The sequence below is a fragment of the Chiloscyllium punctatum genome, chromosome 16, assembly GCF_047496795.1.
Source record: "Chiloscyllium punctatum isolate Juve2018m chromosome 16, sChiPun1.3, whole genome shotgun sequence".
NCBI lineage: Eukaryota > Metazoa > Chordata > Chondrichthyes > Orectolobiformes > Hemiscylliidae > Chiloscyllium > Chiloscyllium punctatum.
This window is the reverse complement of record NC_092754.1, coordinates 20,409,073-20,426,018: the sequence shown is the minus strand read 5'-3', so window position 1 is coordinate 20,426,018 and position 16,946 is coordinate 20,409,073. Positions and strand designations below refer to the sequence as shown.

Genomic DNA, 16,946 nt, shown 5'->3' with positions numbered 1-16,946 from the left:
CCTTATAGAAGTTTATAAAATCATGAGGAGCATGGAAATGGTGAATAGCCAAGGTCTTTTTCTCAGGATAGAGCAGTCCAAAACTGAGTACATAGGTTTAAGGTGAGAGGGGAAAGATATAAAAGGCATCTATTGGGCAACCTTTTCATGCAGAGGTGGTGTGAAATCGAATGAGCTGCCAGAAGAGGTGGTGGAGGCTGGTACAATGACAACATTTAATAGACATCTGTATGGGTGATTAAATAGGAAGAGTTAAGAGGGATATGGGCCAAATGCTGGCAAATGGGACTAGATTAATTTAGCTATCTTGTCAGCATGAATGAGTTGGACTGAAGGATTTGTTTCCGTACATCTCTATAATTCTATGATAAACCACTGTTATGACACCTGGTCGTACATGAACAAAAGTATGTAAATGAACAGAATACAATTTTATGAATTCAATCAGTTTCCCATTACGCCTGGTAACATAAATAAATAATTAAAAAGGCTCAAAGGCAGAAGACAGAGGGTGGTAGTGGAGGGTTGTTTTTCAAGACTGGAGGCCTGTGACCAGTGGAGTGCCACAAGGATCGGTGCTGGGCCCTCTACTTTTTGTCATTTACATAAATGATTTGGATGCGAGCATAAGAGGTACAGTTAGTAAGTTTGCAGATGACACCAAAATTGGAGGTGTAGTGGACAGCGAAGAGGGTTATCTCAGATTACAACAGGATCTGGACCAGATGGGCCAATGGGCTGAGAAGTGGCAGATGGAGTTTAATTCAGATAAATGTGAAGTGCTGCATTTTGGGAAAGCAAATCTTAGCAGGACTTATACACTTAATGGTAAGGTCTTAGGGAGTGTTGCTGAACAAAGAGACCTTGGAGTGCAGGTTCATAGCTCCTTGAAAGTGGAGTCGCAGGTAGATAGGATAGTGAAGAAGGTGTTTGGTATGCTTTCCTTTATTGGTCAGAGTATTGAGTACAGGAGTTGGGAGGTCATGTTGTGGCTGTACAGGACATTGGTTTGGCCACTGTTGGAATATTGCATGCAATTCTGGTCTCCTATGATGTTAGCAGCAGACATATATCAGCCTTGTTTCAGTGCGTCATGGGTTCAAGTTTCAAGCCAGAGATTTAATATATAATCTAGGCATTAATTTCGGTGTAGCACTATTGGATATGCTATCCTTTTGATGAGATATTAAACAAAGACCACAGGCTGAAAATTCATATATGGAATAGGGAAACAAGCATTGGGTTTGTTTGTCGTTCTGAAATCTGTCTCTGGTAACTGGTTAAAGTCATAATTTTCATGTTGGTGAGCCCTTGATTAATATGGAGATAGGTTTCCTGTTCAATTAGTGCCAATGAGGGCAGATACAGTGGTGGATCAGATGAGGTGTAAGACTGATTTAGACACTTTACAACATGTTATATTGCTGGCTGTTCTGAGGCTGTGGGAGAGATTTGCAGCTTTTGGCAAAGTCTTCCCTTCTATCATAAAGATGGATAGGAGTCACAGAACTTAAGACGTGGTGCCTAGGATAGAGCTGTTCCTTGGTTCATTGATATGAACCTGAATCTAATATTGGAAGGAAAAGGAGGGAGGTTCTATATCCAAAGATGGGAGGAAAAGGTCACCATTTAAATTCAAGTGATTTTAATTCAGATTGCTGTTGCCATCAGCGGCAGAAAGAAACCAAGATGAACCTGGATCTAATGCTGTAAAATTGTCTCATATTTTCAGGCAATTGAAACTTCCAACAATCTGGAATAGTCTCAGAGCTTGCACACTCCAACCGACACAACACCAAAAGAGCCTCAGGCACAATCTGTTCATGAAAATCTGGAGGTATGTGTGCCTAGGACATATATAAACTCTTTAGAATGGCTCCCAGTCAAAGAACTGCTGGGAAACTGTCACCTCTGAGACATGTTGTTCTTAATGCAAGAGGCATCTAAGTTTGCTCTTTTCTATCATTTTGGGAGAAATGTACACATAGTGTGAGGAAAAGTGATGTGTTCTACCAAATTAACCCAATGGTCCAGTTAGCAATGAAAATAGCCAAGAGAGTGAAAGAGGCGTCAGGGAGTTTCTGCTGAACCTGGCGATTAGAGGGACAAGTCATTGCCAAGAGACTGCAGTTTATTCTGCCATGTCCAGTAGAATGTCATACACCAGACAGCATTGGATAATCCCAGCGCTACAGGGCGGTCCACTCAGCCTAACCAGAGTTTGATGAAGTGCCAGCATAACATTTCTGATTTTGCACTCAAAACCTCTATTTATGAAGTCAAAGATCTCAAATGGTTTGCTCCCTCAGTACATCATAAAACTTTCAAAGATGCTTGTCCCTCTGTCCCTGTAGACTCTTTAGAACTCTGCCAACTAATTTATATTGCTTCTCCCTGTTCTGTCTGCCAAAATGCATCAACTCATATTTCTCTGTATTAAATTCCTTCTGCCACTTTGCCGATTCTGCTAGCCTATATATATTGTGCTGCAATTGAGTGGATATCATTCTCACTGCCACATTTCCAAGTTTGGTATTGATAGCAAATTTTGAAATTTTATCCTATATTCCAATATAAGTCATCAAAACGTAGTGGTTGTAGCACTGAATCTTCCAATCTGATAAATAATCATGTACCAAAAAGTGCAGTTATTTGAATGAAAATCTTTTTGTTAAACAAATCTGACAACGACTTCCTATTTTGCATGCATCAATGTTGCAAATTAACTTTTTATGAAACACTTCGTCAAGCATTTTTTAAAATCCATATGGAGAATATCAATAGCTTAATTTGAACAGTTAAGTACAATCCTTTTTTCATAAATCTTATTAGTTTTTTTAAATGAATTCAAACTTTCTCAAGTGGTTGTTGATCATTTTTCGAAGAATGTGGTGCTGAAAAAGCACAATTGGTCAGGCAACATTCGCGGAACAGGAGAATCGATGTTTTGGGTATAAGTCCTTCATCAAGATCTTTTTTTGCCTGATCATTGTTTCTAAAACAAGGGCAGCACGGTGGCTCAGTGGTTAGCACTGCTGCCTCATAGCGCCAGGGACCCAGGTTTGATTCCAGCCTTGGGTGACTGTCTGTGTGGAGTTTGCACATTCTCCCTGTGTCTGTGTGGGTTTCCTCCTGGTGCTCCGGTTTCCTCCCACAGTCACAAAGATGTGCAGGTCAAGTGAATTCGCCATTCTAAATTTCCCATAGTGTTAGGTGCATTAGCCAGAGGGAAATGGGTCTGTTTCCACACTGTAGGGAATCTAATCTAAAAACTGATCAACCGCTGGTGTTAAGCTGACTGGTCTACAGCATCTAAGAATGTAATAATAAGTTTCCATATTTGCAAATCTCCAACCTTCTGTCACTTATGTTGAGGGAAGATTAGAAGTTTGAGGAAAGCCCTTACATTATCTCCACTCCACTTTCCTTAGCAACCTGGATACAAAATATCCAGACCATGCAACTAATTCGTTCTAAAAATAGCCAACGTTTTTAGAGCAACAATCCTAAAAAATAGTCATTCCATCCATTCCCTCAGCTATAACCTACAAGCACAGAGCATTCCGGTGCGTACACGCTGTCAGCATTATATCTGGATCCACCCAGTTCAGATAATATAATAAAACAGGAGCATATCCCAATGTAATCTACACGTTTTACCATAAAACTTCTATTGTTCAATTAACCCATCTCTGTTCGAGCTTTCTTTGGATGATCTCCCACCGTTGGAGTGACTATGGATACTATAACTGTGAACAAAAATTGCTGGAGAAATCCAAGAGGTCTAGCAGCGACCAAGGAGAGAAAACAAAGTTAACGTTTTCCAGTTAACCGCGTGGCCCTGGCGGTTCTGAAGAAGGGCCAGTGTTAACTTTGCTTTCTCTGCACAGGTGTTGCCAGATCTGCTGAGTTTCTCCAGCATTTTGTTTTTGTTTCAGATCTTTAGCATCCGCAGTCCAGTCGTCTGTTTTAATTTGAAACATACATGTGAACCTTTTTAGTGACACTACTTAGGTTTAACGATTGCAATGTTAGGTTGTTAGACTTCGGGTTCGAATCACTACTGGTATCTTAATTCCCATTAAACAGCTTTACTTTTACGTTTCTGGCTCTGTGCAGACAAATCACCTATCGCGCATGCATCGTTCATTCAAGGTACTTGACCTTTTGCCTTAGTTTTGGGGGCGAAGCCATCGGCCTGTTGGAGAAAGTGGAACACGTTTTGTTATTAGATTATAAACGAAACCAAGCAGCTGATTTCTGAGACAAAGCGGCTGCAGCCAATTCTTTAGGCCACGGTTAAAAGGGTGGGCGCGAACGAAACTCAACACAAACCGTCACCGCGCGCGGGGCCAAAGAGCGGCAAAAAAGACGAGTTATGATTGGAAGAGCTATAAGCACGTGCGCCCGGGCGGGAAGGCCTGGAGCCTCCGGTAGACCCGTTGGGAGAAGCACGTGCGGAGAATGACCATTCCGGAACAAGTTGTTCTGTTTGACTCCACGACTTTAGGAGGGTTCACTTGTGTACCAAACTGACCACCGTGGCTGGGCCATGAGGTTCGGGCTGCCTCGAAACTTGGATTCTTGTTTTTTTGGCTCTACTTAAAAGATGACACGAAGGGTCGAAGTGTGTAATGGAGGCTGTGGCAAATGTAGGGATAGCCGCTCTGTGCAGTCTGCAGCGTCAGAAAAGTGAGTTATTAGCAGTGTGAGCTATCATTTGCTGTACCGCTGGGAGCTTCTTATTTTTTCAGTTTCCAGTTGAGTTTATGGGTCTGAAATAAAATAAATTAATGAGGAGTGGAGCAGCGGTTCAGTCTGGGAGCAATTATCTGCTATTAAATGAACGCAAAATGATTGCATTACCTTTTTAAGTATAATAGGGACTATTGTTTGTTTTAATTTTGAAAACCTTTAAATAAAACAGTTAGAAGGGATTTGCTGTCATAAAACGGATCCTGAAAATTAGAAAAGACATAAGTGCGCGCTTTCTAAGTGTGATCCAGATACAGCAGGGTACATCTTGGTTTGGTACGATAGCACAACTGCTGGGAGCGAGTGTCAGGATTAGAGTGGTGCTGAAAAATCACAGTAGGTCAAGCAGCACCCGAGGACCAGGAAAATCGACGTTTCGAGCAAAAGCTTTTGCTTGCCTGAAAAGTCGATTTTCCTGCACCTCGGATGTCGCCTCACCTGCTGTGCTTTTTCAGCACCACTCTAATGTAGACTCTGATCTCCAACATCTGCAGTAGCGAGTGTCAGCCCATTTTACATTTCTTGTGATCCTGGAACTCGAAACGAAAAAAAAATCAAAATTAGCAGAGAGGTAAAACATGCTACTGATGTGATTTCTGTCTTGTGCCCACATAGTGTGAAAAATGATCGAACAGCATCCTCTCAGGACTGCAGTGGAGGTCCCAAACTGCGTTCATGTGCTCAAATGTTTTGATCGGGTCTTGAATCAATATGACAAAGTATACAAGGATCAATACTTGACTCAAGGCTGCTATGGGAAACTTGTGGTCATTTTCTGAACTGTAGGACATGTAAGTGAGTGGATCAACTTGAGCTTTCATGGAGCAGAACTACAGGTTGTCTGAACATGTCAGTAACTTTCTCAAATATTGCAAAAGAATGTTCTCCCCTCTGGCGGGGTTTCCTCTATAGTGATTGTAATAAGATTAACCAAGTGGACCTCATAGAAATTGAGTTTACGGATTGGACTAGGTTATTAGTTGCAATCAGGCAGCCCTGGCTGGCTGATATAAGCAGAAGTGTCATAGGTTCTGTTTACTCAGAGAGCTGGCTTTGATGAAGTTCAAATACTATGAACGTGTAAGTAAAGGGTGTGACAACGCTGTAGCTTTAAGACGTTTCTTTTATAGAGAGAGAGATTGAACAAGTGGTTCCGAGCAGATTAGTTAATACCATTTGAGTAGCGTTGGTTTTTTTTATTAACAGCCTGGATGGATGTGACAAGCTTTCGCAGATTAGGATTTCTAGGTTTTGGTTTTTCAATAGCATCAGAAGCTACTGGGGTCTCAACAGAGTTGAAAGCTTCAGTGACTGTCTCCTGGCTGCTACTCTCTCTCAATTTTCTCTTGATGTTTTTCCATCCTGGATGGGAGAACTGCATGTGAGAATCTATGTCAGAATTTTCTGAAGGGCTATATTTATGGGATATTACAATATTGGAACAGTAATAGTTATTCTGTTAAGTTTTCTATTAGAGTTGTTAATCCAAATTCCTTTTTCTTTGGTTGTATTTTAACTACTGTGTTTTGCTTAACGTCAAATAATTTGACCAGTTGCGTTGCGTCTGGAACAGGCACTTCATATTTGCCTTTAAAAATAAAAAAAAGTTAGGGTATAGGCTACCTTCTTAAAATATTTTTGAGGGGGTCTAGTCTGGTCCATAACACGAGTGACTTGGTGATGGGACACCAGCCTTTGTGGAGTTATTTCAGTTGTGACGAGAGAAAAAAATATGCTCCTGAAAAAAATTTGCACGCTATAGTTATCTTTGATTTGGAGTATGCATTTCTGGCATCATGCCTTTATTTGGGAAGTGTGATTCTTTTGATCCCGCCATTGCACACTGGGCCCGTTATGTGGAAAGAATGTGTTTTTTTTTCTGGGTAAATGACAATTGGGGCAGATGAAAAGCAATGAATAATTCTGCTGACAGCTGTGGACCCGCGGCTTTTTCCGGTTATTAGGAGCCTAACGTTTCCTGAGACACCAGATACTAAAACCTTCCATGAATTGACGGTTTCAGATAAGGAATATTGTGACCCCAAGCCTCTGCTAATTCTGAGACGATATCAGTTTTATATGGCAGTTCAAAAACCAGTGGAATCCATGTTGGGATTTTTGAAGAGGTTAATACCGGCAGAGGCATTTGACTTTGGTTTTACACTTAATTAGATGCTGAGAGACCAGTTGGTATGTAGGAATGATGTAACCATGTAAAAGCGCACAAACTAGCTGAAGCCTGACTGGACTTCAGGCAAGCAGTACAACTGGCTTTGTCATTGGAAAATGTGGCAAGTGGAGCATTTGAGTTACAGTGTATGCCAGTTGAAGTGGACACCCTTGCCAGGTCGACTGAGTTGGAAGACACCATTTGAGTGAAGGCAATTGCAGAGCCTTACTCAGGACATATCCTGAACAGAGGGACTCTAGGTCAGCCCACAGCAAAATCCCCCCAAAAAACCAAGCCTTGGCTAAATGGTTAACATTTTCTTCTCTACCTGTCAAGCCATTGTAGTTCCTGCTGGTGGATGCACTGTAGTTGCATGGACTGGAGACAGCAAAAGAGGGCCACTGGGCCTGAATTGAATAAGACTGGTATCCAGGAGAGTGCACAACCTGGAAAGTCCACCTATACCTGACTTGGAACAGTTAATTTGCTTAGCAACATCCAAATCAGAACCAATCAAAATAAACACCTTGTTAAATGGTCATCCAGTTCTGATGGAGGTCAATACCGGCACAGTTGTATCAGTGATTGCAGAACCAATCTTAGCAAAATTCGATATGGACTCTAAGAGAGTGACAAAACTGGTCCACAGGTTCAAGTTCTAAATTGTGACAAGGGAAATTTTGATGGAATTTGACAGGAGCTTGGAGGTGTTGATCAGAGTAGTTTGTTTGCAGGCAAAGGAACCTCTGGCAAATGACATAGCTAGAGTTCAAGGTCTATATGCTCCTGTGAGGGTGAAGGGCATGTTTGGCAAGAATAGGAAGCCCTGGATGACGAGATATTGAAGCTTTCACCAGAAAAAAAAAAGAGGCAAGGCTCAGGTACAGGCAGCTGGGATCATGGGAATCCCTGGAGGTATACAGGGAATACAGGAGTTTACTGAAGAAGGTGAAAAGGGGGGCACGAGGTAACTTTGGCTGAGAAGATTAGGGTGAATCTAAAGAGGTACTTTAAGTATATTAAAGGTAAAAGAATAACTAGAGAGAGAATAGGGCCCCTCAAGGATGAAAGTGGATATGTATGTGTAGAACCACAGGAGATGGGTGACGTCCTCAATATTTCTCCTCTGAATTTATCATGGAGGAAGACGTGAAGACTTGGGGAATTTAGCGACGATATCTTGAGGACAGTCCATATCACAGTAGTGGAGGTGTTTGATGTACTAGAATGCATGAAGGTGGATTAGTCTTCTGGTCCTGACCAGACATATCCAAGAACACAGCAAGAGGCTGGAGAAGAAATTACGGTAGCCCTGGCTGACATTTTTGCACCATCATTAGCCACAGGTGAGGTCCTGGAAGACTGGAGGGTAGTGAATGTTGTCCCATTATTCAAGAAGGGCTGCAATGAAAAGCCTGAGAACTATAGACCAGAAAGCTTAGCATCTGTGGTGAGAAGATTCTGAGGGATAAGATATGCATGCATTTGGAAAGACAGGACTTGATTAGAAGTAGTCAGCATGGCTTTGTGAGTGGGAGATTATGCCTCATAAATTTGTTAGAGTTCTTTGGTGAAGTGACCAGGAAGGTTGATGAGGGCAAGATGGCAGACATAGTCTAAATGGATTTCAATAAGGTCTTTGACAATGTTCCACATGGTAGACTGCTCTAGAAGGTTAGATTGCATGGATTCCAGGGCGAGCTGGCAGTTTAGATATAAAATTGGCTTGATGGTAGGAAGCAGACTAGCGGAAAAATGCTTGTTGGACTGGAGGCCACTGAACAGTGGAGAGCCTCAGTGGTCGGTGCTGGGCCCATTGCTGTTTGTTATCTACGTTAATGATTTGTGTCAGAATGTATAAGGCATGATTAGTAAGTTTGCTGATGACACTAAAATATGCAGAATTGTGGACAGTGAGGATGTTTACCAGAAATTGCAGCAGGACCTTGATCAGTTGGGGAAGTGGATGAGAAATGGCAAATGGAGTTTAATATGGTGGGTGTGAAGTCTGGCATTTTGGAAAGCTAAATCCAAGTAGGAATTTCATGGTGAATGGTAGGGCCTTAAGGAGTGTAGTGGAACAGAGGATTCTTGGAGTTCAGGTTCACAGTCACCTGGAAATGGAGTCACAGATAGACAAGGTAAACAAGTTCACACTGACCCTCTGAAAAGTAACCCACCCAGACCCATTCCCCTACCCAATATTTACCTGACTAATGTGTTGTCCCAGTTGAAGAAAACTAACGTCATTTAAAAAACATGTGCAAGGACTGTAACAAACACTACATTAGACAAACAGGCAGAAAACTAGCCATCAGGATACATGAACACCAACTAGCCACAAAAAGATATGACGCTTTCTCACTAGTATCCTCACACAGAGATGAGGAAGGACACCACTTTGACTGGGAAAACATCCATCCTAGGACAAGCCAAACAAAGACACACACGAGAATTCCTAGAAGCATGTCATTCCAACTGGAACTCTATCAACAAACACATTGAGTTAGACCACAGCTACCACCCCCTGAGAAAAGGAACAGGAAGTGACTTCACCACAGAAGATACCATCACTACAGAAAATGACATCACCAACCCAAACATATAAATAGAAAGCTGGAATTTTCAGCATTGCTTCACCTGAGGCCCACTGAAGATGTTACCTAGTAGGGTAACGAAGTGTCTGGAAATGAACCTTGCAGCTCAGCAAAAACTCAACTTGAGCTACAAATCTTCTCAATACTCACTAAGACCTAATTTCTTGCATAGAGGACTTGAACGCAAAGCTGGTTGGGGTGTGGGGTCAGGGTCTGTCCTTCCGAAACCTGGGCATGAACTATGTATGCCTGCAGGTGATTAATGTTTTGTTGTCATGTACCGAGATGCAGAGAAAAATGTTGTCTTACTTGCTATTCAGGTAGATTGTACCATATAAAATGCATCAGGGTATCAGAACGGAATGTAGAACACAATGTTACAGCCACAAATAAGGTGCAAAGAGAGATCAGAATTAACATTTGAGATGTCCATTCAAAAGTTTGATAACATCCATTCTTGAATCTGTTCGCATGTGCATTCAAACTTTTATATCTTTTGCCTGACAAAACAGGGTGGAAGAGAGTATAACTGGGGTGGGAAGAGTCTTTGATTATGTTGGTTGCTTTCTCAAGGCAGCAGCAGGTACAGATGGAGTCAATGAACAGATGGCTAGTGACTTCCTGTAGTTTCTTGCAGTCTTGGGAAGAGCAGTTGCCAAACCACAGTGTGATGCATCCAGGTAGGATGCTTTCTATGGTGCATCTATAAAACTCCGTAAGAGTCCTTCTGGATATGCCGAATTTTCATAGCCTCTTGAGGTAAAATCTGTTGTGCTTGCTTGACTGTTGTGTTCTGGTTAGCCACCTCCAAACAGACCCCACTACCAGGGATATATTTCCCTCCTCACCCTTTTCCGCCTTCCGCAAAGACCGTTCCCTCCGCGACTACCTGGTCAGGTCCACACTCCCAAACAACCCACCCTCCAATCCTGGCACTTTCCCCTGCCACCGCAGGAACTGTAAAACCTGCGCCCACACCGCCTCCCTCACCTCTATCCAAGGCCCTAAAGGAGCCTTCCACATCCATCAAAGTTTTACTTGCACATCCACTAATATCATTTATTGTATCCGTTGCTCCGGATGCGGTCTCCTCTACATTGGGGAGACTGGGCGCCTCCTAGCAGAGCGCTTTAGGGAACATCTCCGGGACACTGGCACCAATCAACCATACCACCCCGTGGCCCAACATTTCAACTCTCCCTCCCACTCTGCCGAGGACATGGAAGTCCTGGGCCTCCTTCACCGCCGCTCCCTCACCACCAGACGCCTGGAGGAAGAACGCCTCATCTTCCGCCTTGGAACACTTTAACTCCAGGGCATCAATGTGGACTTCAACAGTTTCCTCATTTCCCCTTCCCCTACCTCACCCTAGTTCTAAACTTCCAGTTCAGTAACTGTCCCCATGACTTGTCCGGACTTGTCCTACCTGCCTATCTCCTTTTCCACCTATCCACTCCACCCTCTCCTCCCTGACCTTCATCCCCTCCCCCACTCACCCACTGTACTCTATGCTACTCTCTCCCCACCCCCACCCTCCTCTAGCTTATCTCTCCACGCTTCAGGCTCACTGCCTTTATTCCTGATGAAGGGCTTTTGCCCGAAACATCGATTTTGAAGCTACTTGGATGCTGCCTGAACTGCTGTGCTCTTCCAGCACCACTAATCCATTCCCAAAAGTATGCTGTAGTTAATACCAATACGAGACCATTTGGGGTATCATCCGCTTGTGCCATTTTTCAGTGAAAATGGAGAATATTTACAGGGGCTATCCCAGGTCGCCATTTATCTGGATGATATGCTTATAACAGGGAAAACCAATAAAGACAACTTAGAAAACTTAGACATAATCCTTAGCATTTCTCAAAGTTGGATGTACACCTGAGAAAGAAAAATGTGTGTTCCATGCACCCCCAAGTGACCTACTTATGCTAGAGAGTCATCAAAACTCGAATACACCTGTTGGAAGATAAAGTGAGAATGATCAAAGAAGCCCTGAAGAAGGGCTCATGCCCGAAATGTCAATTCTCCTGCTCCTTGGATGCTGCCTGACCTGCTGCGCTTTTCCAGCAACACATTTTCAGCCCTAACTTTTCTAGTTGTTTTAAGCAGGTATATGGTGGATATTCCAGAAGTGATGTAGCTGGAACTTAGTTTTAACCAAAACAGAATTTATTTGCAAAATTACCAAATGAAACACTTACAAAAGAGAATAGAATATAGAATACCTTACCCTATCTGAAAACCAAACAGATTATCCCAACTTACATGATGCTGTTCCAAATTCTTGAAACAATCCCCATAAACACCCCTTGGCAAAAAAGGGTAAAATCAAACTCAGGGCCTTACAGGAGAGAGCAAGAGATGGCAGAGAGATTCAACATGGAACACCTTTTTCCATGTAGCTGTTTCTTTGACCAGCAGCCTCAAAAAACTGACTGCCTGCTCACACCAAATCAAACCAGAGAAAAGCTGAGCTGGGGGAACTGGCTTTTATTGTATAAGTGTTTTTTCAACATGAAAGCCTTTTGCCTGAGGCAGTATCTGTTAACTATAATCAAATTGGCCCAAATTCCCATCCAAACCAGACACATTGGAATTTCTGCGTTTATGATCCCTCTGAAAAAAAAATCAAGGACAACACAACCTTGTTAAAGGAACAGCATTGTCACAGTTTGGTGAGTTATTTGGGAAAGTTCATACGTAACCTGGCCACCATCCTGCACCCTTACATTTCTTGAGAAAGGGTCAGCCTTAGAAATGACCTTATGGCCAAGCTGTAGCCTTCAGGGAAGTGAAGAAGCAGTTATTGAGGTCCAAGGTGTTGGTGTTGGATCCAAAACGGGATCTGGTGCTGACATGCAATGCCTCCTTGTACTTGGGGGCAGTGTTGGCTCACAGATTGCCTAATGAAGGGGAATGCTCAGTACTGTATATTTCTTGGACTTTGGCTGATGCAAACACACCCAGATAGATAAGGAAGGTTTGGCAGTCTTCTTTGGTGTGAGGAAGTTCGACCAATACCTTTATGGATGCAAATTTATAATATAAAAAGATCACAAACCCCTGCTGGGTGATTCAAAGAGGACAAGGCTGTGTCTCCCATTGTTTCTGGTCGAATTCAGTGGTGGGCTATTATTCTATGTGCAAGCAATTACATTGATACACCATCTGGGAGGCCAAGTAGCAAATGTGGATGCTTTGAGCCATCTCCTCTTGGTAGATACATCACCAGTGGTGCCACCACTGAAAGAAACTTCTGGTTTTAAAGTTTCTGGGCACCCTTCTGGTCACCGCTGACAATATTAGACTGTTAATGTAAAAAGATCTGGCTCTGACAAAACTAAAGCAGGGGAACCAATGGACCATCAAAACCAGAACTGAAACCTTTCTTGACCCAGCAAGACCATATCACTGGAAAGGGTGGCATTCTATTATGGGGAGTAAAAGTGATTGTCCCAAACAAAGGTCACTGCTAGATACTGGCTGAATTCTATCAGGGTCATCTAAGGGTGTCCAAAATGAAGATGGTGATGAGAAGTTATGTCTGGTGACCAGGATTGGATACAGATGAAGCTGCATTGTTTGGGGCAGTGCCCAGAGTGCCAGCAAGGCCAAAGGTTATCACCAGCAGTTCCCCACATTCATGGGAATGAGCGGATAAATTCTGGACTCAGTTACACATTGATTAGGCAGGCTCTTTTATGTGGTCAATGTTCTTTGGTCATTGTGGTCGCCCTCAAAGTAATTGGATGTACATGGAGTTCATTCATCAAACACATGGATGACAATTGAAAAGGCTTCGAAAATCTTTTGGGTTCTCAGAAATGTTGGTCACAGACAACAGGGCACCATTTACTAGCTGGAAGTTCAAGTATTTGCTGAAGTCGAATAGCATACAGCATATAAGGGCAGCTCCATACCATCCATTGCCCAATAGTCTGGCAGAAACAGTAGTCCAAACTCTAAAGGTAAGCTTCTCTTAATACCAAACTGACCTGATTCCTATTTGATTATCGGACACCCCTCGTGCAACTACAAGGATAGCTCCAGCAGAGTTGCTAATGGGGATGAGAAGATTCTGCTACAGGTTAAATCTGATATTCCTGGAGCTGGGGAGAGGGTGAAATGGCATCAGGAACACCAATGTTGGACACAAAACTCCTCAAAGTGAGAGAGACAGTTTACTTTAGGGGATGAAGTTAGTGTAGGAATCACAGAAATAGTCTTGAATGGGTAAGGGGCATGGTCGATGTGAGATCAGGTCCTGTGACGTACAGAGTTTGAATAGATGAGTTAGTCCTGAACAAGCAAATGGACCATAAGCGAGTCACAAATTGGGCAGGAGCGAAACATCCATGGCCCCTCAGAACAGCTGGAAAGGCCAATGGAATCCATGTGTTCCTCTCCTTCATCTAGCATCAAAAAAAACTTAGAGTCTGAGATAGACATGGCTGATGTTGCAGCATCAGCACCTTTACCACCTGAAGAAGAGGATAAATTTCTTGTGGATATAAAAGGTGGCATCAGCCCAGTATATGTCGCCCAGATCCAAGACTGAGTCGGAGGAACCAGGTCCAGTACGAAAACATCCCAGGCAAGGCTGTAAGAAAAAGAACAGACCCATGTCCCCAAACCTGGGGGAAGGGATGTAGTGATTGTAATGGGATTAGCCAGGTGAACCTCAGACTATGAATTCCCTGATAGGGGCAATTAATTTAATCCAATTAGAGAGTCCTGGCTGACAGATATAAAGAGGAATGTCAGAGGTTCTCTTCACTCTGAGATCTGGCTCTGAGGAAGCCGGACCAATGTCAAGTTCTATGCACATGTAAACAAATGGTGACTTGGTGATGGGATACTGGCCTCTGTGGAGTTATTTCAAGGGCCATTTCAAGAAGCAATCAGTGAAGAAGGATATTTAGCATGATAACATTGAGGAATTTAGAAGCTAATCTTCAATAGAAACTCATGGAAAAGCGCCCCAACTAGACAATCCTTATTTCCCACCATTAGCATTTATGCCCACCTTAACTAGAACAGCCATCAAAGAGGAAGATTAACTGTACTACCTTTTATCTACAGACTGATGGCTGTGTCTGTAGATCATTTTTCTATCAACATGACTGCAACTCTGATTTAGCAGTGGCTGCCAATGATGGAGGTGCTTTGCTCCCAGTGCTCTCCTGCATGTTTTCTTAATGTTTTTGTACCGTGCTTATGACAGTTCCTTAAATTTCCTCAATGCCTTTTTGTAATAGATATAAATTTAGTTTCCTATCAGGACAGAATCAGTCAAATTTGCACCTGAAAACATGAATGATTATGCAAGTAACTTTAGGTTTTTTTTGTTGTTGATATGTTTACTGAGTGTTCAGTGAGTTCACTGAAAGAATCTGAACCAACAAGAGCTAACACCTAGGAGCCCACAGGCTTCAGAAACAGGTCTGACTCCCTATTGGGTCAGATGGTTTTATGTTTGAAACAGATGTAGAGCCTCTTGCATGCCCTAATTAGCACCTGCTTCAGGATCCCTATGGAAAACTGGATTGCCCAAAATGCAGCAGAATCACAATCTAAGCAAGAGCGGGCATGATAAATCAGTGTATATTAGATGCGGAGTGTGGCATATCAAATGTAGACAGAGGTAATAGTAAATAAATATATTAGAGAATAGATGTGGTTTGTTAGAGTGAGGATGTGATTAATCGAAGCATGGATAGATCAGTATATTCAATAGCTTTTGAGTTATCTGTGTATTAGAGGCAGTATGTGGCTTATCAGAATGTATTACAGACAGGATATTCCATCCAAGTATATTACAGAAAGGGGCTGTAGTTTTCCAAATGACTTAGTGCGATATGAAGTACTTCCCAGAGAAGCTTGAAATTTCTTTCTCTAAGATGCTTCGTATGTATAACTTGCTGTGGTAAGGTTGGAAATAGTGTTAGACTCTTTTTCTCTGTTTGTGTCATATTATCAGCTTTGTTCTGACATACTGGAATATCACAATGGGTTTTTTCTGGTGCATTGCAAATCCTACTGACTCTAACAGTCAGCTGTGTTCCCTTGTGAGAGACATAAAAACAAATGGCTGCATTGTGAATTTTGGATCTCATTGTTCAGACCCATAGGGCAGAATCTTATAGAGGTCTGAGTAATATGACCTAAGGTGAGATATGTCGCAGAATCACAAAGTCTCACAAAACCAATCTTGATGTTGGGAGCATCACACTTTTTTTTAAGCTTTTGCCGAGCAATAAGGCAAGTTTCTCGCTAAGCAGTGATGACATGCCAATTTATGATTATAGCCTGTTAAAAACCTAATTAATGCTGCAACTCTTTTCATTAACATTCTGGTTCCTGTCTTCAAATCCTCTGAGCAAGGTAGACTGGAAAATATCGATATGGAAAACAGAGCAGCTGTCTGGTGACTTCAGCTTGCTGTTGGCTGCACAGAGACTCCATGTTGCTTCAGACCAAGCAATATCTCATAGCACAGTCATGACACCGGATATCTACACCCCTGCGACCGTGGATATTGGCATCTGACATTTTCCAACCCCTCATGAACATTTTGGTACCTGTCTGATCAATGTGCAGGTTGCTTAGTGTGATGGTGTTGTGGATTTAAGAGTTTTGGCCTGGTTTCTTTTAGAGAGATGCAGAGTAGTCTGTGAGAAGATAAACATGTAATGCGCACTAGTATATTTTTGTGCAACATGATTTTCAAATCATTAAATTGAATGTTGATATCTATATATGTTGTCTCTCTAATATACATTATATATTTAATTATGTAATATTTACAAAAGTATATTTGAGCTATGTATGCCAATACCGACGGTGCCTTATGGCAGTCCTTGACCTTGTCTTCCTGCTGTTGCCTCAGTTTCTGAAGTAGGTGTTGCAAACAATTGTGCTCTAAATCTATTTTAAAAATTCTCGCAAATTCAATAATGGCTATAATTCTTTTTCTTTTTGTTGTTTATTATTTTATATAGAATCTGGCACTTGTTTGGCCATTTTTTGATTCATGCCAAGCATGAATTTCATCCCCTTGAAAATAATACCTCTTGTATAAGTCGACCCCCTAATTTCAGATTTAAAAAACGATCTTCAAAACTCAACCTGTAAATAGTTACTGTATCTGTTATTCTGTTAAATTTTCCAACAAAGTTAAGCTATTCCAAGTTCTTTCTTTCATTGTATTTTAACTATAGTGTTTGAATAAATTGTGTTTTTCTTAATATCAATTAGTTTGACCTGTCAAGTTGCATCTGGAACACAGGACCTGACATTTATCTTTAAAGTAAAAAAATTAGGGTCTAGGCTACCTTCTTAATATATTTTGAGTGGGTCTGGTCTGGTCCATACCATTTGAAAACATTGACCTGCATTGAAGGGAACACCAGCAACTAGCATTG

General features: G+C 42.0%; 1 protein-coding gene across 5 annotated transcripts in view; it reads left to right on the top strand.

Moving 5' to 3' along the window:
- Positions 1-4,594: 4,594 nt before the first annotated feature.
- LOC140487025 (matrix remodeling-associated protein 8-like) overlaps positions 4,595-16,946 on the top strand; it is a 106,220-nt gene continuing 93,868 nt past the window's right edge. For all 5 annotated transcript variants that reach the window (XM_072586403.1, XM_072586402.1, XM_072586398.1 and 2 more), the window contains exon 1: positions 4,595-4,692. In XM_072586403.1, coding sequence (XP_072442504.1) covers positions 4,610-4,692 — 83 coding nt within the window. In that variant the 5' untranslated portion in view covers positions 4,595-4,609. The remainder of the gene's footprint in view (positions 4,693-16,946) is intronic.